Source organism: Pseudovirgaria hyperparasitica (assembly GCF_010093815.1).
Source record: "Pseudovirgaria hyperparasitica strain CBS 121739 unplaced genomic scaffold EJ05scaffold_14, whole genome shotgun sequence".
Classification (NCBI taxonomy): Eukaryota; Fungi; Ascomycota; class Dothideomycetes; order Acrospermales; family Acrospermaceae; genus Pseudovirgaria; species Pseudovirgaria hyperparasitica.
Genome location: NW_022985562.1, coordinates 154,005 through 175,870, shown reverse-complemented (window position 1 = coordinate 175,870; position 21,866 = coordinate 154,005). Strand labels below are relative to the sequence as shown.

Below are 21,866 nucleotides of genomic sequence, written 5' to 3'. Positions count from 1 at the left end.
TAAATTGTGCTCTTCGTGCTTTCGCTGGACGCTTAAGTAATGATTTCCACATCTTCGAAACGACCTGCCAAAGAAATTTCTACACCCTACTCGGTTAAGTCGATTACCATACGTGGACCAGCATTGATGCTGCCAGGTAGTAATTCACTCTGAGGGACATGGTACTCATATGGGTAACCGTCTGGACTCTGAATGCCACTTTTGCGTAGGGCTATGAGCCGCGTCATACAGTCATAGAGAAACCTCGGTGGCAGGCTGCTGTCGCTCTCCCAATCCATATCTGTGTGTGCCAGACCCACAACCCACTGCTCGACCACAAGCTTCCTGAGAGGCAGACTAGTCGGAGTCTCCTTGTAGATTCGATTGACAATGTTCGCATTGGGCACGTATTAGAGCGGGCGCTGTAGGCGCAGATTTCCTCAACGACTTTATCCATGAAATCCTTGACTTTGAGCTTCCATCCGAGTAGGTACAGGTCTAATAGGAGGCCGAAGGCGCTATCAGCCGATGGAGATGACGGGGTATACTTCAAGGTCCCATGGTATGACCATGCGATCCAAATCGCGAATAAGACTGGGTTGGCGTAGTATTTGAGGTCGCTGACGCCCGAGTCCGCAGCTGCGGCGAGTAGGTTATGGAGAGTGGGAGACTTTTCACAGAGTTGACCAGCGTGAGCCTGAAACACTCTCGTTTCTCCAGAGGTTCCCGTGATGATGAGATTGACAATTGGAGTCAGTATGTTACTGCATGTGTTAGACGTGGCACGAAGGGCTCAAGCAGTAGATGACTCACTCCGTACGTGTTGAAGATCCTGAATCTTGATGTGCCTGATTAGGGATCGACTTGTGTTTGCCATTGTGCTTTGAAACACGGTTTGTGCGATTGTTAGGTGCCAATGGCGAGCTTGGGGATGAGGTGCCTCGATTGGACATAGAACTGAGATTGAGATCCCGAACTGTTCCCTTTGATGGAGTTCGAGGCGATGACATCTCACCAGTATTTGAGATGTGGTCGTGAAGGAGGTATGTTCGATAGATCTATGAGGGAGGTATAACGGGAAACCGTCTTAAGTACTTGAGTTGTCAAAAGGCGAGAGTCGAAGTCACGCTTATGCTTGTTTCATGTGAAGCATTTAGGAATGCTTCAAAATCTCCTTGAAGTGAATACGGGTAGTTCAGCATGCTGACAGTTCAGTTACAGATTCCTGACCGGAGGCGCTTTCAGAATCCAGATGAGAGTGGAGACCATAGTGAGCCCTCAGGTCTATTAATTTATACTAAACCATAGTCATCTCAATATCGCCTACTTGTCGTAATCTAGATATTTTAACTCATTATTCATTAAATTGTAGGAAAGCGGTCTTGAACAATTCATGTTCGTCTGTTCTCCCATGCTTTCTAGCTGACCTTTCTTTTCTTTTGAGTAGATCATGACTCAATCATACTAGAAACTTGAACTAGCCAAACAGTGGGAGATAAAATAGAAATACTTCATACTCATTAAACTTTTGCCTTGACTTCAGCGTTTAACATCAATGCATGTAGACCCTGAAATGGTAGCCCCGAGACTTTACCGGTTGTCAGGGACAACCAACCTGCAAGCAACAGCAACCATAACATTAGCGTTAGTGCAGAACCATAGATGAAATCACGTTAGACGTTCGACCTGCTCACTCTTAATCTACACATATGCACAGGTAGGGATATCTTCGCATATTTGCCCTTTGCATTCGTTTGTTTATACTACGTTCTCTTTACCGTAACGATGGCCGCCTCCGACGGCGCGTCCTCGATCAACGTCACTGTTCGAGTGCGACCTTTCACGATCAGAGAAGCGGCGCAACTGGCGAAGGCTGAAGATGGCCACCTATTCCTTGGAGATGGCTCGTTGGCGGGTGTCCCCTCGCGAACAGCAGGCAAAGGACTGCGACCAGTGATTAAAGTGGTGGATGAGAAATGCCTGTACGTCTATCGATGGACAATATTATGTCGCCAATCTAATCATATGTTACAGCGTCTTCGACCCTCCAGAGGATAACCCTGTACATCGCTTCACCCGTTCATTCGTACCTCAGGGAAAGCGTGTGAAAGATCAAACATTCGCATTCGACCGTGTTTTCGACGAGAATACAACGCAACAAGATGTATACGAAGCTACAACGAAGAACCTACTGGATAGCGTACTCGATGGATACAATGCCACTGTATTTGCATATGGCGCGACTGGATGCGGAAAGACACACACAATCACGTACGAGATCGATCTCATGCCACACTGAAGAAGAGTGCTAATGAAACTAGTGGCATCAAGACAGATCCAGGAATCATTTTTCTCACCATGCAAGAGCTTTTCGAGAAGGTTCAGGAATTGCAAGAAGAGAAATTTGTCGAAGTTTCTCTCTCCTACCTCGAGATCTACAATGAAACTATTCGCGATTTACTAGTACCCGGGGGCAGTAAGCAAGGACTTATGTTGCGAGAAGACGCGCACCAGGCTGTCTCAGTCGCGGGATTGTCTAGTCATAGACCTCAAAACGTATGCACAGAAAGGATCGATGCATGATTGCATGTACTAACAATGCTTCAGGTCGAAGAAGTCATGGAAATGATTGTGCGTGGAAATGAGTATCGAACAATGTCACCAACCGAAGCGAATGCGACGTCTTCTCGTTCCCACGCCGTTCTACAAATTAATCTATCAAGCAAAGACCGGAACGCTGATGTCAACGAACCTCATACTATGGCGACCTTAAGCATCATTGATCTTGCTGGGAGTGAGAGGGCGAGCGCAACGAAAAACCGCGGCGAACGGCTCATAGAAGGTGCCAATATCAACAAATCATTGCTAGCACTGGGAGGCTGCATCAATGCTCTATGCGACCCAAGGAAACGCAATCACGTACCATATAGAAATTCAAAGCTCACACGGCTGCTGAAGTTCTCCTTAGGCGGAAACTGCAAGACAGTCATGATTGTCTGCGTGAGCCCATCGAGCGCTCACTTTGACGAGACACAAAACACCCTCCGATACGCAAACAGAGCCAAGAACATTCAAACGAAGGTAACAAAGAACGTATTCAATGTCAATCGTCACGTCAAGGACTATCTTAAAAAGATCGACGAGCAACGACTTTTGATCGAGGAACTGAGAGCTAAAGAAAAGGATTTTGAGAGCAGCGCATTTGTCAAATTCAAGAAACTTAGCGAGAAGCGAGAGATCATTGCTAAAGAAGCCATCTCACGCGTGCGCGCCGCATACGATTTCGCATCTGCCGAACGGCAAGAACACGTGTCAATGCGAAAGAAGCTCCGTCAATTGGAGCGCCGTATCTCTTTGATTTCCTCATGGATTGCTGCTTTCGATACGGTATGCGACAATCGAGAGGATGAGGAACCCCCAGCTGGTCTCACGGCCATGAGGAAAAAAGCTCTCGGCATTCAGATGGAACTTGAAGGTAGCAGGCAACATTACCATCAACTGCTGGCGAAAAACAACTGGGAGCGAGCATTAGACACCGCACTGCAGACAGGGGTTCGGCAGCTACAGGATGCGGACGGTACTGAAGATGGAAGTGATATCTCGAATTTGACTCGCGAGGTAGAGCTGCTAAAGTCAAATGCCGAGCGCGAGGCTGCAACAGCTGTTCTTGAACAAGAAAGGGGTGGTGACGCTGCAGTGCTTCAAGTGCAGCTTCAGGCACAGTTCGAGACTATTGCTATCCTCTCACAAATCATGATGATGGATCCGGAGGATGCTATACAGGCAGCGAAGGAAAACCTTGAGAAGCTTATTTCGTCTTGCTCAAGCGCCACATCGCAGGTCATCAAACCGGAGGGCGGTCTGCCTGTCACCGACATATTCCCACCAAGACGACAAGGGACGCCGAAGAGAAAGAAGCCCGTAAATTTGGTTGGACCTTCTCCTGTTCATTTCATTGCAAAGCCATCTTTCACAGAAACTGTGCAGCCGATATCTTCTCCAATGAAAGGATCTCCTCGCCGGCGAAAGTTAAACTCAGGTAAGAAAGGGGTACAATTTACGCCGAAGAAGAAGTCTCCCTCAAAGGTCAAGAGGGCTGTCAGATGGCGAGATGACATGGAAGATGGTAGTTTGGCAGACTTCCAGCTGACTCCGAAAGCATACGGGTCTTCGTCTGCAACATCCTCCATCGAGAAACCAATCCCGGCTCCTCCAGTTTTGCAGATGGAATCGGCCACCAGTGACAACGACTCTTCCCCGATACCTGCACCACCAGAAACGTCTGTTGAATTGAAACCACGCTCCAGTCGCTTTCAAACAGGTTTCCTGTCGAAGAAGTCTGAGACCTCCCCCCCGGTCACTGCTCCTGCTCTTACTGCATTCTCATCAGATTCTGAGCACTCGCCACTCGGTGAGATCCAACTGAATAAGGTCCCTTTCCGCTCTCCACTACACGCCGTGGAGAATGCATCAACTGACGTTACACCGAACGAGAGCTCTGGCTCCTCTTCAGACGAAGAGCGGAGCTGGATGGCGGACCCCAATAATACACAGAAGATCCGGTCAGCAATCAAGCGACAGTCCATGACTGGTCCAGCTTTGAAACAGCGACGACGAAGCCCTCCGGGAGCCTCATCCGGAAGTCCACCAAACGAAAATGCACTTTTCACCGCTGGCCAAGCCCGGCGAATGGTCAAAAGTGAACGAGAATCCGTGTCTAACGTACTAAGTCCACGGCCTGGTGCTATTGTCAAGGGTCCAATCCGTCGAACCACCGTGGGAGAAGATAAATCCCGAGAGGGCTCCGCCCTGCGAACTGGTCCGATGCGTCACAGCAGCATTACTGCTTCCTCTACTCCCCGCGGGAGTCTATCAAGTGTCAAAGGGGCATGGCGCTAAGCTTTTTTCATGACTGATGCCTCTTTCCGGTGACGAAATTTCTTGCTTCAATTGTGCGGCTTTCTTGGCGTTTCGGCCAACTGCTACTTTATAGTTGATGGTGTTCTGAATACGAGTTGGGTCTTGGGTGATCAACTTAAGCATTAGCATCACTGTTCGGTGTTTTGGCGTAGTCTAATGATTCAAAATTTTCAATACGGAATTAACATAGCGGTTGACCTCGCGTACGTATTAAAGGAGAGAAATGACTGCATATTATCTATCCTTTGCGCTGAGTATGAATTATCTCACAATTCTTCGGTCGTTTCACAAGGTCGATCTCTCTGCCCCTGGTGTCTCATCTATCTTGAATACGTACTTGACGGCACTCGCCACTCCGTTTTTAAGGTTCGTCAGTCCCTTCTCGACTCCACTGATACCACCAGGGATGACTTCATGAGGATGTGGCTTGAACCAGCCGTCCTTTAAGCCTTGTCCAATTAATCGAAAGTAAACATACCCATGGTCCTTCGCATCCTTATGCACACAGCCCACACTCGTAGTGTGCTTGTTGATATACTCCGGGATCTCCTTGTAGTCTTTTCCAGGTAGAACGAGCGCGATATGCCCTCCTTTCTCAAGAACCTTACTTGCATTCTCATACGAGCCCTTCTCCGACACTGCATCAAAGCAGTACCCCAGTTTCTGACCCTTCAAAGCGTTCACCACCCCTTCAACAACCGCATCATCTCCATCCCGATAATCTACCACCGCATCACCCTTCGACTTATCAAGCAGGCCTTCCACGAACGCAATCCCCCGCCCCGCAACCGCAATTATCGGATGAATATTCGACCTGACGGCAAACTGAATCGCAAATGCCCCGACGGCCGACGCACCCCCGTACACCAACAACGGCGTCACCTCTGTCGTCGGCCTGAACGGCGGCGCCAACCCCAGATCCAGATACAGCCCACACGCACTCGTCATCGCCGCCAGCGGCAGCGTCGCCGCCTCCTCGAATCGGACATGCGCCGGAATATGGAACGTCGTATGGGCCCACGCGATCGCGTACTCAGCAAAGCTGCCATGCGGCGTCAGCATCTCGTGGAACGCGGCGACGCGATCGCCTGGCTTGAATTCTGTGACGTTGGACCCAACAGCTGCGATCGTGCCGGCGATGTCGTCGCCTTGGTTCATGATGCCGGGCTCGCCGAACCATTCCGGGATTTTCCAGTCTTTGGGGTTGGAGCCGGAGTAGATTACTTTGATGAGGACTTGGTCTGCGGATGGGGTTGGGATGGGCGAGTCGATTATCTTGACTGATGGGCCGGGGTGGATGATTCCTGGGTGGGTGAATGTGTTAGTATGGAACGTGCCTTTTTTAGGGGGGTTTACAAGGGTGCTTTTGAAGTGTTTGTACCTTCTTTCATGTTGGAGGTTTGATCTGGTGATATTGATGGTTTCGGGTTTCGATGTGGTGGATGAATGGGGAGTGCGGTATCTGTTGGTAGGATGGATTCTTGATGTATACTGATTGGTGAACTTGTTCGCGTCACCTTATCTGTTATGTTGGAAACATAATGTATTAATAATTCTTCAGTGAGGGGCACCTCGGTTGGAGGTAGGGAGAGGCACGTTGGGATCCGTAAGGACCCTCACTTTTTACAAGGGTTTTACCATGTTTTCCACCTAGTACTGCCAGGGGATCTTTGTGGAACGTATCATCTCCTTATACTCAATCCGTTTCGTTGTTTGGCCTGATTCATGATGCTCAATGTGGTCTCGAAGTGAAAGGGTCAACTAACGATCACCGACCTCATGAGATCAGTCTCGGCACATCTGGGCTGACGGCATTGGATCAGAAAAGGATTCGAGATATTTTCTTTGAACGACAATCGGTAGTGATAAACAATAATACTACAACGTATAAAACATATTGGAACTTTCCTATGGGTTATAGTTTTTCATTAATTCAATATGCTTCTAGCAGATAACGCTACTCCTATGATGAGAGCGGTGGGAATTTACGTAGAATATGGCTTGGACACTCATACCCACCCGGATTGACATCCAGGTATTTCTGATGATAAGTCTCCGCATCATACCATGGCCCAGCTGGTAGAATCTCTGTAGAAACCTTGTTATTCCACCATTCACTGTTGACCTTCTTCGTTATCTCGCGCGCCTCCTTCTCTTGCTCAGCATCGTGGTAGAAAATGGCGCTCCTGTACTGTGATCCAACGTCTGGACCTTGACGGTTCGTCGTCGTTGGGTCGTGCATCTTATAGAAGAATTCCAATATGGTGCGATACGAGAGCTTGGTGGGGTCATATATCACTTGTAGTGCTTCTGCGTGTCCGGTGCTGCCGCTGCAGACTGCGCGATAGGATGGGTTTTCCGTATTGCCGCCGATATAGCCGACACGTGCGTCAATGAGACCTTTGTCGGCGAAGGTATGACGGTACATGTGCTCTACTCCCCAGAAACAGCCTGCTGCGAGCGTCGCCTGCTTACTGCCCGCTGGCTGGTTCGCCGGGCCAGAACTCTCGGGGGCAACTCTCATGGTGCTTGAAGTGAACGGACGTGTGAAGCGAGCGAACAGAGACGACATGTTGAGAGACATGAGGATAGGAATCAGGAAAAACGCAAAAGTACTGAAGATTGTTCGACTAGGACGTATGGTGGCGGTTTCAAGAGATCTGTGAGAACGTCCGATACTGGGTGGAGACTCGATATGGGTGAAGCTGTGTATTAAAGTGCCTTTTACTGAGCGGTCCTGTAGCCAATGAGTGCTATGATTCTCGAAGATACGATGGCGAATGTGGAATCTCACAATGATTTGAGATGAATGGCGCGCTAGTGACTGACATCACATCATTGATATGCACGGACCAGCTCAGGGACAGCTGGGAGCGTACGCTGGAAAGCGGGGGCGCGCCTTGGCTAGGATTACTAGCCACACTGCAGCCATACTGTGGCTTGACATAACGTAATATCATGTATGCAATCTCATCTGGAACATGCTTGATGCGTTCATTCTAAGGAAAGTTATCCAAGCGGCTATACGAAAGAGAGAAAAGACTTTGTATTCGACGCTTCGCCCCAATCACAGGTGTTTTGCTACAGGATGCAAATGACCATCGAAATGATGGCGATGAGCCAAGCACTTCCACTGCTTGGTTTATTTGTGGCCAGAGGGCATGTCAAATGATCTTCTGAGTACCTTTAAATTTTCCCAGGTGCTTTTAAGGACTGATTCTATTGATTCCATGTCACCTCAGAAGCTGTATGTAGTCTGGCTAGCGAGACGAGGCGCTGGTAAGGACCTGTGAGTTTGACATGGGTAGAGGAGAACACATTGTCCGGGTCGTCGAGAACATAGAGTGGGTAGAATCGACTTACAAAAACATCTTGGTAGTGCGCCCTTCGATTTCAAATTTCATGTGTCGTGTGATACTCTCTACTGTTTCTGGCGATCTGCTCTTCGAACGCCATATTGAGGATATATGTACCTAGTCCGTGTGAAACGCTAAATGCCTATCAATGCACCCAAGACATATCTCCTACACAATCCATTCCTGCTCATTATGAGTCGTCGCCGTAAACTTCATCATACGTCTGCAACACCACATCCCACTTATACTTCTGCTCGTTCTCGGTCATCTGACTTTCATCTCCCCACTTGAAAGCGACAACCATACCCTCTTTCAAACCTGCAAGCTTGATACTCTCTTTTCCCTTGCTCTCTTCACCTTCCTCGATCCGTATCCAACCCAGGGCGTAATCGTTCCTGTCCTTCGGCTTGCCAAGTGTGATTTGCTCCGGCGACGTTGGGAGGGGACGGCCAGCAAGCGTGTCCGAAGGAGTTGTTTCGCGTAGTGCGGTTATGAGGTCGGTTTTAAGTTCGGCGAGGGATTGAAGTGGTGAGGCATAGAGGAAGACGGTGGTACGGTGGTGCTTCAGGCGGAGTGTGAGAGTTTCTGTTGTTGGAACGGCGGGTGCCATTGTGATACTGCTGTGGCTTCTGAACTGGTCGCGTGGATCGAGAAGAGGTCGAGGGTTCGTGTGGGCCACAGATTGTATCCAGCTACGTTCGTGAACCGAGAAGACATGCAGAACACAAAGACGCGTGTAAACATAGATTGTAATTCGTGACCGTGCCGTAGCAAATATCTAGAAGTTGTAGCCTAATTAGTGACGGGTGCAGCGGAGGAGCCCAGCGGAGCCCGTGTCGCTGTCTCGAACTCTTGGCGCGTGCGGCGGCGCTCTTGTCACTCCCGTGCAGCAGGAAACACGCACGACTCGGTCCTTCTCCTCAAGCCACTAAACTCAGATATAGCTGCATTCATTTACTCTTCAGATCTTCGCCCGCGATAATGAGTAACTCAGATCAACCTCCTTGGCGGTCACGACCCCCACACAGACCACCGCAGTCCGCAAAGCCAAATCCCACCATTCCGGCGAAGCGTACTATCGACTCGCAAGAACAGGCCTGGGTGGCAGGAGAAGATCGCTTCGTATTACAACAAGCAAAGAGGAAGGCCGCAATACGCGTCAAAAATGGTCGGTCACGCCCAATCGACCGACTCGCGGTGACCTTACGACTGGTTGACAGAGTCACGAACCCTCTGGACGAAGATGAAGATGATGAGGAGCTGGATGTCGAGGATCCGACAGGCACAATCGAAAATCTGGACAATACCGAACTTGTTGAGCTGGAGAAAGAGATTGACACGTACATCACGCTGGAAACAAGCGCCAGTAACCTGGAATATTGGAGAGCTATGAAAGCTATCTGCGCTGACAGGCAAAGGAAATGCTCAGCACACAACTCTAGTGCTCGAGGTGTGCAGTCAGTTTCTGCCGATGTCGATAAGATCCTGGGCCCAAAATCGTATGAACAGCTAGTTGCCTTAGAGAAGCAGATACGAGCGAAATTGGGCTCCGGTGAACCAATCGATGTGGATTATTGGGAACATCTTTTGGCGAGTCTGATAGTCTGGAAAGCCAAAGCTAAGCTGAAGAAGGTCTCCCAGGCGGTCATAAGCAATCGTCTAAACAAGACCCGGAAGCTACAGGAAGAAGATGCCATAGCTGCGCAGCAAAGGATGAGAGTTATCATCGGCAGTAGATGTTCCTCAGCTGCGGATGGATCGGGTCTTGACCCCGAGCCTTTCTTGAAGCTAAGACAAGAAGACAAGTGCTTGGAGACGATGGATGAAAAGACATTTCTAGACACCGTGACATGCGAGAGGCAGAAGATCTTGAAATTGGGTTATGTTCCATTGAAGCAGCGTGACTCGAAAGCTTTGGTTTCCGCATCGTCTATGAAACCGCCGGAATCGACGGATTTTGCTGGCCCTGGTCGTTTCGCAACAACGAAGACTGACGATTTCTCTCGGGCTGCGACAGTACTGTACGAGCGTGAGGTGGCTAGAGGCGTAAGCGAGAATGAGGAAATATTCGCTGGCGAGGAAGAAGTATCAACGGCAAAGAAGTCACAATGGGAAGACAAGTATCGACCCCGCAAGCCGAGATATTTCAACCGGGTGCAGATGGGCTACGAATGGAACAAATACAACCAAACGCATTACGACCACGATAATCCACCTCCAAAAGTGGTTCAGGGATATAAGTTTAACGTCTTCTATCCTGATCTTATTGATCAGACAAAGGCGCCCACCTATCGGATCGAACGCGAGAATGGTAGAAAACGCGGAGAGTCTTTTGCCCCTGCAGGTGAAGAAGATACCTGTATCATCCGTTTCGTCGCAGGTCCGCCGTACGAAGACATTGCTTTCCGTATCGTGGACAAGGAATGGGACTACAGTTCCAAGAGCGATCGAGGCTTTAAAAGCAAGTTTGAAGACGTAAGTATCTCTCACCACGAGCCGTTCGGTTCGCGCTGTCGTGGAACCACACTGACAGCTTTTGTGCACAGGGTATCCTGAACCTGCACTTTCAGTTTAAAAAGGTAAGTCTGGCAGTTTCCCATTTGTGCATTGTGACTGCTGACGTTTGGACAGATATTCTACCGCAAATGAGTGGGTGGGGTCCACAACGCCTATCAATCTCATACGCTTCACCGCCATTACTTTGCGCTCATGTTTTCCTCGTAGACGTTTCCTGCAGCTCCGTATGTTTTGTGGTAGTCTCAACCAATGCGCAATCAAACTCGCAGCGTCATGACAACAGAAATGCTTTGCCAGTACAGTACAGTCGTCGCAAGGCGAACGGTCTTTGTTCCAAGTGGCGCACCAGACGAATGCGATCATCGGGCACGAATCGCAGCTCGCATGTATACCCTGCGCACGTTCAAACAAAGTATTAGTGTTGAAAGGCCGTGAAGATGGCAGAAATTCGCCTGCGCCACGTCCTTTTCCCATGCTCCCGCCCCGATTGTCAACTTACAGTTTAGGAAATCAAAAACAGACATACATAGGCTCGGCCAATTTGCGGTCGCAAATGCCTGTGTACATGTACAGACACCTGGGACCTGTGACCCCAAGGCTTGGAAGCCTCACCAACACCAGCTCTGCCTGAGACGACATAGCGGTCGCCGCGATGGTACCTTACGCTCTCTGGCATGGCTCCACACACGACTGCATAGAAGAACATTTGATACCCAATACAGGAGACAGAGGGGACCAGCTATCCCGGCATGCGAGGCTGCAGTTTGTGGGAAGGGTGTCAGCGTCAGTATCTGCAGGCTGCCGCTCAACCCTGGTCTCCGGCCGGGTCTCCGGCCCTGTCACTGGTTTCTTCACTTCGCCCGTACGACTGATTCAAGAACACCACGAGATGCCTTGCCTATCCTTTTCTCGCCATGTTTCCAGGGCGGCATGGCCTTGACCCCACCCTCCCCCGTTCGATGCCGCTTAGACTTATTGTTCTGCTCAGGAATTGTCATACCTAACATTTACCGCGCTCGGACCCGGTAGTCTCCTCTGGAGCATGTTTGCTATCAAAATGCACGCCCATGCTGTAGGACTTGTCTCCTTTCATGCGCTGGCAAGCAGCTTGCCGCAATCTGACCTTCTTTCAAGACCCCCGATAGGGCTGCCGCTCCATTTTGTAGAAATTCAGCGGCTTCCCCGGCTTCGGATTGCAATACTACACTGAGCCTTCTGTTCAACGTCGACTGATATCACCCGTGCCGTTGCCGTGTCACCAGCCTGTTGGCATACTGTCTAGCCTTTTCATCTCTACCTGTCAATTCCGCTCAAATCGCCGGATAGTACACCTGTCATGTCCTATTCAGGACCGGATTCCAACAACAGCACCATGCTTCCGTCTCGAAACGCCGACGAGGAGAGGACTGGGCCTTCATATCCAACGTCCAGCTCAAGACCCTCCATCACTGCCTATCCGCAAACACTCTCAGATCTGCCACCTGAGCCTTCCTACATGAACACTCAACATCCCAACTGGCCTCGCTCGCACTTATTGTCCAGCTCAATGTCAGACCAGAACGCTTATTACACTTTTCCTGAGACTCATAACGCCTTCGGAGCATCGTCCATGTTTCATGGTCTTTCTCAATACCCACATATCGACCCAAACGGCGATTCTGCACGTCCCCGTTCGTGTTCCTACTTTGACGTGCCAACAATGTCCGCTGTTCCCTCAGATTTTTACATTGACCGGAAGCCCATGCTTGCCGATCAAGTAGGAGAAGTCCATGCTCAGCATTCTGTGGAGCTTGGAAATGACTATAGTTATGGTCAGGGCTACTATCCAAACGACATGTCGCAAGAAAGGAGCTATCACGGCTACCCTTGTAACTACCAAGCTGCGGTGAACTCGAACGAGTGTAGAGGTCTCACACTCGACAACAGACTCAGCGAAGAGCCCAAGAAAGACGTTGCGGGTCAGGATAAAGATGAGCCGTACGCCAAGCTCATCTACAGAGCCCTCATCGATGCACCAGACCACCAGATGGTGCTCCGCGACATCTACGAGTGGTTCCAGTTACACACCGACAAGGCCCAAGATGCGGACGCTAAAGGCTGGCAGAATAGTATTCGTCACAATCTGTCCATGAATGGAGTAAGTGTCAACAATAAGCATAGTGATAACAATTACTGATCCTTCAAAGGCTTTCCAGAAGGTTGATAACCCAGAGACTGGCGATTCGAGCAAGAAGGGTTTCCTATGGAGACTCACTCAGGAAGCGATCAACGATGGTGGTGTCAAGTCAACGACCCGCTATAGATCCAAACAGCCACAGAAGCGACGAGGTGGCGGCACGCTCCAACGCCTTGCATCTGAGTCGAGAAACACCTACGACCCAAGACGTTCGACCAGACGCCTCCAGTCTCCATTTTCATCTCCAATTCGTCCAGTGAACTTAACCGCCTACCACAGCGAAGAGCAGTCCATAGATATGCCACAATACTTCGCTGATCCTACATATTACGACCCTTATACAGAGACTTCCACGCCAGCAATGCACCAAATGCTCATCAAGCGAGACCAACAGCCACTGTTCACCGCGTCCATGTCGGTACCAACCAGTAATTACGCAAGTTTACCAATCACACCGCCACTTGTGCCAAGCTATTTTACATCAGATCTATCTTCGAATGGTGTAAACTTGACGACACCCGCCACGCCTTCAGACATGGCAGAAGCGTCGTGCCCGAGCACACCTGACCTACTGAGTTATCCAACGGGACAAATGGGAGCATTCTTTCACCTCATGCGTCATCCGCAGAGCGACCAGGTTTTTGGCAGCTCAGATTCTGGTGACGAAGGCCCACCCACTCCAGAAGAGGTACAAGGTCTACTTCAGTTGCATGGCCACATACCGGAACAAGACGAGAAGTACTACGATTGTGCGCCGACTGGCAATACATGAAAATTATCTCGTCAGGTCGTGGCAGGTCACAGCCTTTTCCAGACTCTGTGCCTGGATCATATCCGATACGACATCTGATTTCATACCGCATATCGTTCAAAAGCGCGCAAATGCATAATGCTCGTATAAAGTATTTATTCACATCAACAAATCTCACGCCTTTGTCAATTTCGGTTTTTTCTCAATATGACACGATCAACAAGTTGGCCTTGCCTTTGGATGAGGGATATCCTTGTGGGCGTCAAGGGCTGGTGGCCAAGCCTTAAGAATCCATTCGCCCGACCGGGTGTACTTTACTATCTCTCTGTTGGACTTTCCTTCCACTGGCGGTATGCTCTCTTTATCTGTTCAATCTAGGGGTACAGGGAAACGTTCTCAACACTCAATCCATGCTCGTCCCAATGCAGCGAGGGCGTAGGCGGCGCAACTGTGGTGTCTTTGAATTAGCGGATGCATCTTTGCATGGAAGACCTTGTATGACAGCTGGTGTCTACTGCGCGCGTGATCTGTTCGCATACTACTCACGATTGTCAAATGGATGTATTATTGCATGTAAATGCTAGGAATGCTTGTTTCGCTCGCGAACTTCGGTGACCATCTGCACTGACCTGAACAGTACTGGGCGCATGCGCGCGTTGCATTAAAACGCCGACCTTGCAATGCATCGTCCGCTACCCAGGAGAGTCCGCAACAGGTACGACTGCCGACACGAATCAGATGTCGATCGAGGTATGTAGGTTCCAATCGAGGGGATGTCCCGAAAAGCTCCCTTCGGGGCGACGGTCCATGGCTTCTCCCATTTCCCGGGCCGTTACCAGGATGTTGAGTCGACAACTGTATCCTGGTACTCGTCCCAACAGGCCTCATAACGATCAATTCTGCTCGAACATATCAGATCAAGGCGGGACTCCAAGGACGTAGGAAAGGGTCGAAGGATTAGTGGACATGCAAGAGTGCGGAGTCAGAAGGTTTCAAGGCCTCTCAGCTGGTTTCTGTCGACATCTAAGAGGCTGACCGAGGTTACGAGATGGCGCAATGCCTCCACTTTGGTCGTACACTCCTTAAGTTGTGTTACATGCACTTCTGCTTTACCATGTCGTCTGAAGCGTCACATAGTATTTGCGTTGGCGAGTGATGTGCGCTTCTCGGCCCACTACGTCCTTCTCTTCTATGATGGACGTGCTTTCTCTGGTTGCAGTATTTTCAACATGTAGTCCCAACCCGATGGCATGGTAAGGTCCCGATTCCCGTAGAAGATCCTCTATGTGCCCGCGTCATGATGCAGGACCTGTGCGAGGATGATCATAAGCTGACAACTTGGCTCAGGGTTTTTTATTCCAAATCCCGACGATTCAATTGTGAGCAGGGACTACAAGCTGAATTCACACAGGGACAGACACTGATGGACCAATGGAGGCGTCGTCGCATATGCTTTTGTCAGTTCATCTCCAGAATTCTTCCTTGCGGCGACATGCATCAACCATGCACTTCTTCACGGGGAGTCACTCCTCCTTCCCCGACCCCAGCTGTGCGCCCAAGGCTGTGGCATTAAGTGGAGCCAAGTGAGAAACGCTCGGTTTCCTGTCAGAGTGTGGACAGATCTTCTCTTTCTCTCGGTGGAAGCTCCGCACCAACCAGGGCCCGGGCAGGGCTGGCATACTGTTACGGAGACATAAGAACAGCAAAACCTCGTCGAGAAATATGTGAGCTGACACCGGCCCCACAACCCCATCCCCATGCGGCATATTGAAGAATAACTACTGTCCAATCTGCAAGGCTTGCTGTATCTTAAAAAGGCTGCCCAACCGCCAAGGTGCCTCGACGCGAGTCCATACGCATCGAACTTATGCAGCCCGCGACCCAAGCGATCGTTGCGCTGTAGATAGGCCTAGCACGTTGTATGCTGTACTCCAGGATATGCCTTTTCACGGGGTACTTTTAAAATCCTATGTTGTGGCGAATATTCAACCTGCATGCTCTGCATACTGTTGGGCCCAGTTTTGAAGCAATGATGTTGCTGTCAGCCCCAAAAGGGAACTGCTCAGATATCAATTACTGTTCCTTCACTAAGTCTCCGCGGCTTTGATTTTCGAGCAGGTACGTTCCTCTCACCACAAGAGATACAGCTACTGGTTCAGCTGCGTTACAGGCTACAGAAGTCGATGCTTGACAGGCAACTGTTGTATCTAAAATTGTATATTATGCTACTCGCCGACTGTTTCCCGAAGGCCTTGAACCTACTACTTGTCATCTCAAAACAGACGTCCCTAGATCTTCAAATGTCTCGAACTTTCGTGGACATCTAGATCCGGGGACCATTCGTGGTCATCGCCGAGCTGATTCATTTCGCCGAAATCCATCCTGGCTTCTGTTTCCATGCGCCTGGATCTATACATGTCGCAGATCTAGTAACTTTCCAGGGAATGGTGTGTATTATAACTACTGCGCGAGCCTTGTACACTCGCACACGAGACGAGGGTTGCCAAATATCTCAAATCATTCACTCCATTCTGGCTACCCCCGGCGCGTAAAGCAACATTGCCGTGCATTCCGAATTGCACTGCCCGCCCCTCGTATGGAGGCATCATAGCTGCTCGCAACATGATTTGTCCCAAGTAGGACGCATTGATCCTCTTCTTTTGCCCTCAGAATGTATGCCAGTTGCCCCTCGCATGAGGTGTGTGTGCATCTCTGGCTTCAACTCATTTCTTCTGCTACTTAGGAGTAGCACACCACTCTGAAGCTTTCTGGAGGGTGGTAGATAATCTTTGTCCGTTAGAGATAATCCACCAATGCCAACGGGCGCGGATGTAAAATCTGCCGGAAGAGTTTCCGTTCCTCCCGTTCCTTCCTTCTTCTAAACCCAAAAGAGTTAGCGGGGCTCCTTAATGAGATGTTTGACCCTGCTTTCATCTGCTCACGAGAGGAAATTTCATTTGCAAGAGGAGAAAACAGCAGAACATGATCCGTAATTCTCCTCATATCATCACCAAATACACTGTGCTATCGTGATAATGTTAAGATGTGTCCTTCGCGCTATCAAGTCAACCATTACTGGACAGCACAGCCTTCCTGATCTGCTCCTATGATGCTCGGCCTTCACTCAATCTTGAGCCTGCTACTTTGCATCGAGATCGTCTTTGCAAAGCCTGAGGGTACCAGCCTTGTACCAAGAGAGGACTTGCTACTCCGGAGTCTGCGGCCAAACATAGCTGTTGGTCCAAAAAGTCTGGGCAAGCCGGTGCATTCGTCGCCTTCTAGGTCCAAGACATGCATTATCAAGAGCAAGGAAAATGGCAGCGATGATTCGACTGCAATTTTGAGCGCTTTCCAACAGTGCAACAACGGCGGTCATGTTGTGTTCACCAAGGGTGTGAAGTACACCATCGGCACAGCCTTAGACTTGACATTCTTGCGTCATGTCGATGTTGGTACGTCTCGCGAGCCTCGTTCTGCCGACGCAGTGTAACGCTTACCCTCATAGATATCCAGGGATATGTCCAGTTCACTAATGATACGGATTATTGGCAAGCCAACGCATTCAATCACACATTTCAAAACGCAACGACTTTCTTCCAGCTTGGCGGCGAGGATGTCAATGTTTTTGGAGGCGGCACAATTGACGGCAATGGACAGGTCTGGTATGATCTTTATGCCAGTAATATCTATATCCTTCGCCCTATCCTTTTCGGGACCATAGGGTTAAAGGGTGGTTCTATTGCTGATCTGAACCTCCGCTACTCGCCTCAGTGGTACAACCTCGTGGTTAACAGCTCTGATGTTGTCTTCTCCAATATTACCATATCTGGTGGCACTGTCAACAAGAATCCAGCCAAAAATACGGATGGTACGTGCGACTCTGAAACATTCCTGTCCATACCTCAAAGCTGATTGCCATCAGGCTGGGACACGTATCGAAGTGATAGTATTGTCATCCAGAACAGTAACATCGACAATGGCGACGACTGTGTCTCTTTCAAGCCCAATAGTACGAACGTGATTGTCCAGAATCTCATCTGTAATGGCTCTCATGGTATCTCTGTGGGCTCCTTGGGGCAGTACAAGGTATGCCGTGGCTAGTCTTTGGTTCGAGCAATATTCTAAGGGTGAGGCAACAGGGCGAGACCGACATCGTTAGGAACATATACGTCTGTGAGTGCCCAGATCGATTAGAGGATTGCGATTGAGCCCGATTCGACAACCTGAGCTAACATGCAACCCAGACAACATCACCATGACCAATTCTGGCACTGCAGCGCGCATCAAAGTCTGGCCTGGCGTATCATCCGCCCTCTCCGGTGACCTGCAAGGGGGCGGCGGGCTAGGCGCCGTCAGCAATGTTACGTACGAGAGAATGTCAATAGCCAACGTCGATTACGCAAGTAAGAACTTCGAAACACGTTGCCTCAAACCTCCCCACATACTAACGCGAAAGCAGTCGAGATCACGCAGTGCTACGGCCAGAAAAACCTCACGCTGTGCAACCAGTTCCCCTCCAACCTGACCATCTCAAATATATCCATGCATGACTTCTCTGGCAAGACAAGCAAGAAGTATGACCCGATCGTGGGTACACTGGTCTGCTCAAGCCCAAATGTGTGTAGTGATATCAAAGTCAGCGGCATGAACGTGAAGAGTCCCAAGGGCTTCGCGCAGTGGACGTGTGCCAATATCGACAAAGCTGGCTTGCAAGGCTTGAACTGTACCTCATAGACAGTCTATCGCAATACTATCACAACTACCGATCTCTCCCTCTCTCTCTGTCTGTTATTTCTCATTTCAAACCTCTCCTGCCATCCCGTCCCGGCCCGAATCGTAATGATCCTGCACTGCACTGCACATCACCCACTCGCCATAAACCCGTCCCACGTACCACACAACCGCTCTAGCTCCCCACCATCCTATCTCCTCCTGCCTCTCTTCAGCCCCCCCTCCCCCTCCTCTTCTATCATCCTGCACGTGCCCGCCTCACCGGTCCGCACCGCTGTCCCACACGCGCACCGTACACGCAACGCCCCGCGCAACGGCTCGATCTGCCACGCGGCAGCCACTTGACACGTCACACAAATGGCCCAATAGGGAGCGTCTTCTCTACGGCCCGCCTCGTGTCGGCAAACGCCAGACCGTCACGGTTCCCGCGGATGGCTGGAGGAGGTAGTGTGCTGGTGGGTGGCACAGCTTGGTGCTGGTAGGAAGGCCGAGACCGGAGGAGGGGGAGACTTCGATGGGGCGAGAGGGAGAGGGTATGCGTTGGGGGTATGATGATTTGAGATGTTTGCTTGAGATGGATTGGGTGGGTAGGGGAGGGGCTGTGGTTGGGATGTGATTGGGATGTGGGGAGCCGCGGGACCAGGGGGCTCCTTGCCGAAGGGAAGAGTGTGGGTTTTAGGATGATGACGCTGTTGAAGTAGATGGGATAGAGCTTAGAGGGGGGAGGACAGCGGGGACGGAGTGTGGGACGTGGCACTGGGGGAGGTGGGACAACGGAGACGGAGTGTGAGATGTGGCTGGGATGGAGTGTGAGACAACGGAGACGGAGCGTGGATCTTTGGGGTGACAACGGAGTCGGAATGTGCGAGGTGAGACGCTTGAGAGTGATGTGGACAGCAGGTATACGGGGAGATGTGACTGTGTATGGCGGAAGCGGGATCGGATAGTGAGCACGGATGGGGAGGAGCTGCGGTGGGTATCCATTACCCGCTCTATGTGAAAGTGATGGTCGAGACGTACAAGATAATGATGCCGCGCAGAATTCGGTCTATATACATGTTCAGTCCTCAGTGTGACTAATTGTGCTGGGATAAGTTCATCGTTCGATAATCAGAACCGCACGGTCCGTCGTGCTCTCCACGGCCCGTCGAAATCAGTCCTTAGAAGCGATAGTTGACTCCGGTCTCTATTCATTAAGTCCCCGTCCTCCTATTCCTCTCCAATACCCCTTCAGCGCGAAACAAGCACCTCCGTAGTCCTCATTATTCCCCTCGGAGGGATCATCCTCCCAGCAATCAGGATGCTCTCATCACTCCTGCTCGCCTCGTCAAGTAACCAGCCAAGACTCTTCCCTTCGATCTTCTCATTCTCTCCAGCCCCGCCCTCGATCACGGTGTGTGTTTTCCCATAGGGGGTCCCTGAATATTGATCCTTGGGACCCGTTAGACCCTCGAGTGCAATACTAATCTCATCGCTGTTGTTACGATTAATGTACCCAACCGCTGCTGCGTGGTAGCCGCAGCCTGCGGTGCGGATGTTTCGGAGTGTAGGCTCGCTCTTGGACGAGATGGCCCGCGCCGTGTCGAGGAACCAATTGAAGAGCGGCTTGAGGCAGGGCAGGTTGGCAGCAATCATGCCGACGGAGAGCTCAATGACGTTCCAGACATTGAAGGAGTCGTGGCTAGGGGGACGGAGTCAGTGGGATGTTAGGGCACAGGAAGGGGTCAGGCTTACACAGTCCAGTCAGGAGTGCTGAAGAATGTAGCTTGTTTCACGGCTTTGACTATCGCGGCGGCAGACGCGCTGGGCAAAGATTAGTAGGGTATAGGATGTGAATGAAACTTTGAACGCACAAATATCCTAGGCCGAGCACTGTGACTAGTGAGATTCTAGTTCTTGTGTTCAGTTGCAGTTTCCATATCAGGGGGATCGGTATTGTTGCAAATAGAATATCGGTCGCGATGTTGACAGCTGCTGGTGTTAGTAGTGGTAGACTAATGAGTGTGCACAACTTACAGCTGTTGGTGATGCCGATGTCGATGAATATCCGGCTACTGTAGCACTTTGCGTCACTCACATTTGTATCCCACGCTGCATGGATGGGTTTACACTGGAATATGAGAATGATAAGGCAAGTGAGCCAGAAGAGGAGCGTGAAGACTGTCGATAGGTCAGCTCCGTATACCACGACACAAGTTAGATCAGGGTATTTGTACCAATCGAGCCTTGGATAAAAGTGTAGTATCGACTTGCTTTAGTGGTCAGGCGCATCAAGAAAAAACCGACAGAGACCTTGACCGAGCTAATGCCAGTGACTATGAAAAGGGAGTGGACGAAGATCAGAAGGCGCACTTCCCTGACTTCGGTCGGTTGGAAAGTATCGATATGTCGTCCAATTCCGTTGAGAGTTTCCAACAGCAAGCATATCATCGTTCCTAGCGCAAGTAACATCGTCCCCATCATAACATAATCATCCGAGCCGAGCACACGAAAACTCCGTCGTATATACAGTCGTAGGATTCCTGTGAGCAGACCTATTGCGGAGATCGTGCAGACAATGGTTTGAATCTGAGGTGCGTTGTTGTATGCCCGGTACTCAGGGGAGAATGCGGTGGGCGGACTCGTCTGTCGCAATTGTAGAGTTGATCGGTCTTGTTTGTATGGAATGTATGTCATATTGTCTGCACATCTAACACACGACGAGTTGAGTGTGCCTTGATGTCGATGTACGTGGAGAGCGTCATGCGATTATTGTGGACGTCATACAAAATTATTATCTTCTTTCGTTGAGTACCAGTAAGGGAAGTTGATACGCTTGCAGTGTTAGGGCCTGTTATGATGCGTAGAGATAATACTAAAAGCTCGTTTCTATAGTCACATCTAGGAGCCAGTGGGCATCGCTAGACATTTCGTTGTGTTTCAGGGCCATTTTTTCGAAATCCGAAAAGGATTCAGAGCGCCAAGCTCCTGTATCTTGACACACAGATCGGGTCCAGGCTCATTATATGTTCCTGGCCCTTTCCTGAGCTTTGATGATTAAGGTACCTGTTCCAAAGGAGTTTGAGGCTGAGACTTCAGGCTGGGTTTTGCTATTCCTGGCACGTCCCTGCTACTGTACATAACGCTAACGTTGCTCTTTGCGATGGTATCAAAGCGGCCGCTGAGGGATATATCAGAGAACAGAACCTGGCCAACAGTGTGTTATCGATATCCCTCACAGTCGACACGAATGGTATCAAATATTTGTTTTATACGTAGGAGATATATAAGCGCAGGGTGCATGGATATTGCAAGGATGCTCCGCAAGTGCCCCCGAGCGCGCCAAGCGCCTCCGGCTCCCTGAGAAAATTCAGCCGTATCTCATTGAGAGAACGATTAGCATCATATTCTAACCCAGAAATCGTCCCTACTTATAAGCTCGCTCTCATGGCTATAT

General features: G+C 50.1%; 11 protein-coding genes across 11 annotated transcripts; 5 read left to right on the top strand and 6 right to left on the bottom strand.

The window, feature by feature from the left end:
- Positions 1–3: 3 nt before the first annotated feature.
- Positions 4–1,489, bottom strand: EJ05DRAFT_118698 (uncharacterized protein). Its single transcript, XM_033739055.1, has 3 exons — positions 1,407–1,489; positions 793–1,316; positions 4–743 (listed from the first exon to the last, which is right to left on the bottom strand). Exons 2-3 carry the CDS (start codon positions 987–989, stop codon positions 224–226), a joined length of 717 nt encoding a protein of 238 aa, XP_033597449.1. The 5' UTR covers positions 990–1,316; positions 1,407–1,489; the 3' UTR covers positions 4–223.
- Positions 1,490–1,764: 275 nt separating this feature from the next.
- Positions 1,765–5,031, top strand: EJ05DRAFT_519697 (kinesin family protein-like protein; the record flags this gene model as incomplete). Its single annotated transcript, XM_033748729.1, has 4 exons — positions 1,765–1,961; positions 2,014–2,250; positions 2,301–2,535; positions 2,587–5,031. The coding sequence occupies 4 exons, from the start codon at positions 1,765–1,767 to the stop codon at positions 4,876–4,878; spliced, it is 2,961 nt and encodes a 986-aa protein (XP_033597448.1). The 3' UTR covers positions 4,879–5,031.
- Positions 5,032–5,082: 51 nt separating this feature from the next.
- Positions 5,083–6,477, bottom strand: EJ05DRAFT_455705 (GroES-like protein). Its single transcript, XM_033742480.1, has 2 exons — positions 6,281–6,477; positions 5,083–6,203 (listed from the first exon to the last, which is right to left on the bottom strand). The coding sequence occupies exons 1-2, from the start codon at positions 6,288–6,290 to the stop codon at positions 5,185–5,187; spliced, it is 1,029 nt and encodes a 342-aa protein (XP_033597447.1). The 5' UTR covers positions 6,291–6,477; the 3' UTR covers positions 5,083–5,184.
- A 272-nt stretch (positions 6,478–6,749) lies between these two features.
- On the bottom strand, positions 6,750–7,690 carry EJ05DRAFT_478816 (peptide methionine sulfoxide reductase). Its single transcript, XM_033744535.1, has one exon. It carries the CDS (start codon positions 7,469–7,471, stop codon positions 6,863–6,865), a length of 609 nt encoding a protein of 202 aa, XP_033597446.1. The 5' UTR covers positions 7,472–7,690; the 3' UTR covers positions 6,750–6,862.
- Positions 7,691–7,967: 277 nt separating this feature from the next.
- On the bottom strand, positions 7,968–9,057 carry EJ05DRAFT_478815 (uncharacterized protein). Its single transcript, XM_033744534.1, has one exon. The coding sequence runs from the start codon at positions 8,863–8,865 to the stop codon at positions 8,446–8,448; it is 420 nt and encodes a 139-aa protein (XP_033597445.1). The 5' UTR covers positions 8,866–9,057; the 3' UTR covers positions 7,968–8,445.
- Positions 9,058–9,236: 179 nt separating this feature from the next.
- Positions 9,237–10,904, top strand: EJ05DRAFT_488557 (cactin; the record flags this gene model as incomplete). The annotated part of the gene is made up of 3 exons (XM_033745725.1): positions 9,237–10,730; positions 10,802–10,834; positions 10,887–10,904. 3 exons carry the CDS (start codon positions 9,237–9,239, stop codon positions 10,902–10,904), a joined length of 1,545 nt encoding a protein of 514 aa, XP_033597444.1.
- A 773-nt stretch (positions 10,905–11,677) lies between these two features.
- Positions 11,678–13,813, top strand: EJ05DRAFT_118443 (uncharacterized protein). Its single transcript, XM_033739051.1, has 2 exons — positions 11,678–12,909; positions 12,959–13,813. Exons 1-2 carry the CDS (start codon positions 12,109–12,111, stop codon positions 13,718–13,720), a joined length of 1,563 nt encoding a protein of 520 aa, XP_033597443.1. The 5' UTR covers positions 11,678–12,108; the 3' UTR covers positions 13,721–13,813.
- Positions 13,814–16,638: 2,825 nt separating this feature from the next.
- On the top strand, positions 16,639–18,640 carry EJ05DRAFT_118425 (polygalacturonase precursor). The gene is made up of 6 exons (XM_033739049.1): positions 16,639–17,151; positions 17,205–17,567; positions 17,622–17,785; positions 17,839–17,872; positions 17,944–18,102; positions 18,159–18,640. Exons 1-6 carry the CDS (start codon positions 16,806–16,808, stop codon positions 18,431–18,433), a joined length of 1,341 nt encoding a protein of 446 aa, XP_033597442.1. The 5' UTR covers positions 16,639–16,805; the 3' UTR covers positions 18,434–18,640.
- On the top strand, positions 18,474–18,940 carry EJ05DRAFT_118503 (uncharacterized protein). The gene has a single exon (XM_033739054.1). It carries the CDS (start codon positions 18,539–18,541, stop codon positions 18,773–18,775), a length of 237 nt encoding a protein of 78 aa, XP_033597441.1. The 5' UTR covers positions 18,474–18,538; the 3' UTR covers positions 18,776–18,940.
- Positions 18,941–19,537, bottom strand: EJ05DRAFT_118502 (uncharacterized protein). Its single transcript, XM_033739053.1, has one exon. It carries the CDS (start codon positions 19,412–19,414, stop codon positions 19,106–19,108), a length of 309 nt encoding a protein of 102 aa, XP_033597440.1. The 5' UTR covers positions 19,415–19,537; the 3' UTR covers positions 18,941–19,105.
- Positions 19,538–21,339, bottom strand: EJ05DRAFT_118501 (uncharacterized protein). The gene is made up of 5 exons (XM_033739052.1): positions 20,647–21,339; positions 20,447–20,590; positions 20,284–20,401; positions 20,165–20,233; positions 19,538–20,111 (listed from the first exon to the last, which is right to left on the bottom strand). The coding sequence occupies exons 1-5, from the start codon at positions 21,104–21,106 to the stop codon at positions 19,661–19,663; spliced, it is 1,242 nt and encodes a 413-aa protein (XP_033597439.1). The 5' UTR covers positions 21,107–21,339; the 3' UTR covers positions 19,538–19,660.
- Between the last annotated feature and the right edge of the window lie 527 nt (positions 21,340–21,866).

Excerpts from the sequence above, each read along its gene's own strand:
- EJ05DRAFT_118502 (XM_033739053.1), bottom strand. The coding sequence starts at position 19,414 with ATGGATACCCACCGCAGCTCCTCCCCATCCGTGCTCACTATCCGATCC.
- EJ05DRAFT_478816 (XM_033744535.1), bottom strand. The coding sequence starts at position 7,471 with ATGTCGTCTCTGTTCGCTCGCTTCACACGTCCGTTCACTTCAAGCACC.
- EJ05DRAFT_118503 (XM_033739054.1), top strand. The coding sequence starts at position 18,539 with ATGATCCTGCACTGCACTGCACATCACCCACTCGCCATAAACCCGTCC.
- EJ05DRAFT_118501 (XM_033739052.1), bottom strand. The coding sequence starts at position 21,106 with ATGACATACATTCCATACAAACAAGACCGATCAACTCTACAATTGCGA. Across the intron at positions 20,591-20,646 it reads TTTTATCCAAGGCTCGATTG|TCTTCACGCTCCTCTTCTGG; the intron begins GTACAAATACCC and ends ACCTATCGACAG. Across the intron at positions 20,112-20,164 it reads AGCACTCCTGACTGGACTGT|CCACGACTCCTTCAATGTCT; the intron begins GTAAGCCTGACC and ends CCGTCCCCCTAG.
- EJ05DRAFT_478815 (XM_033744534.1), bottom strand. The coding sequence starts at position 8,865 with ATGGCACCCGCCGTTCCAACAACAGAAACTCTCACACTCCGCCTGAAG.
- EJ05DRAFT_118425 (XM_033739049.1), top strand. The coding sequence starts at position 16,806 with ATGATGCTCGGCCTTCACTCAATCTTGAGCCTGCTACTTTGCATCGAG. Across the intron at positions 17,152-17,204 it reads CTTGCGTCATGTCGATGTTG|ATATCCAGGGATATGTCCAG; the intron begins GTACGTCTCGCG and ends TTACCCTCATAG. Across the intron at positions 17,786-17,838 it reads GCTCCTTGGGGCAGTACAAG|GGCGAGACCGACATCGTTAG; the intron begins GTATGCCGTGGC and ends GTGAGGCAACAG.
- EJ05DRAFT_118443 (XM_033739051.1), top strand. The coding sequence starts at position 12,109 with ATGTCCTATTCAGGACCGGATTCCAACAACAGCACCATGCTTCCGTCT. Across the intron at positions 12,910-12,958 it reads ACAATCTGTCCATGAATGGA|GCTTTCCAGAAGGTTGATAA; the intron begins GTAAGTGTCAAC and ends GATCCTTCAAAG.
- EJ05DRAFT_118698 (XM_033739055.1), bottom strand. The coding sequence starts at position 989 with ATGTCATCGCCTCGAACTCCATCAAAGGGAACAGTTCGGGATCTCAAT. Across the intron at positions 744-792 it reads GGATCTTCAACACGTACGGA|TAACATACTGACTCCAATTG; the intron begins GTGAGTCATCTA and ends TAACACATGCAG.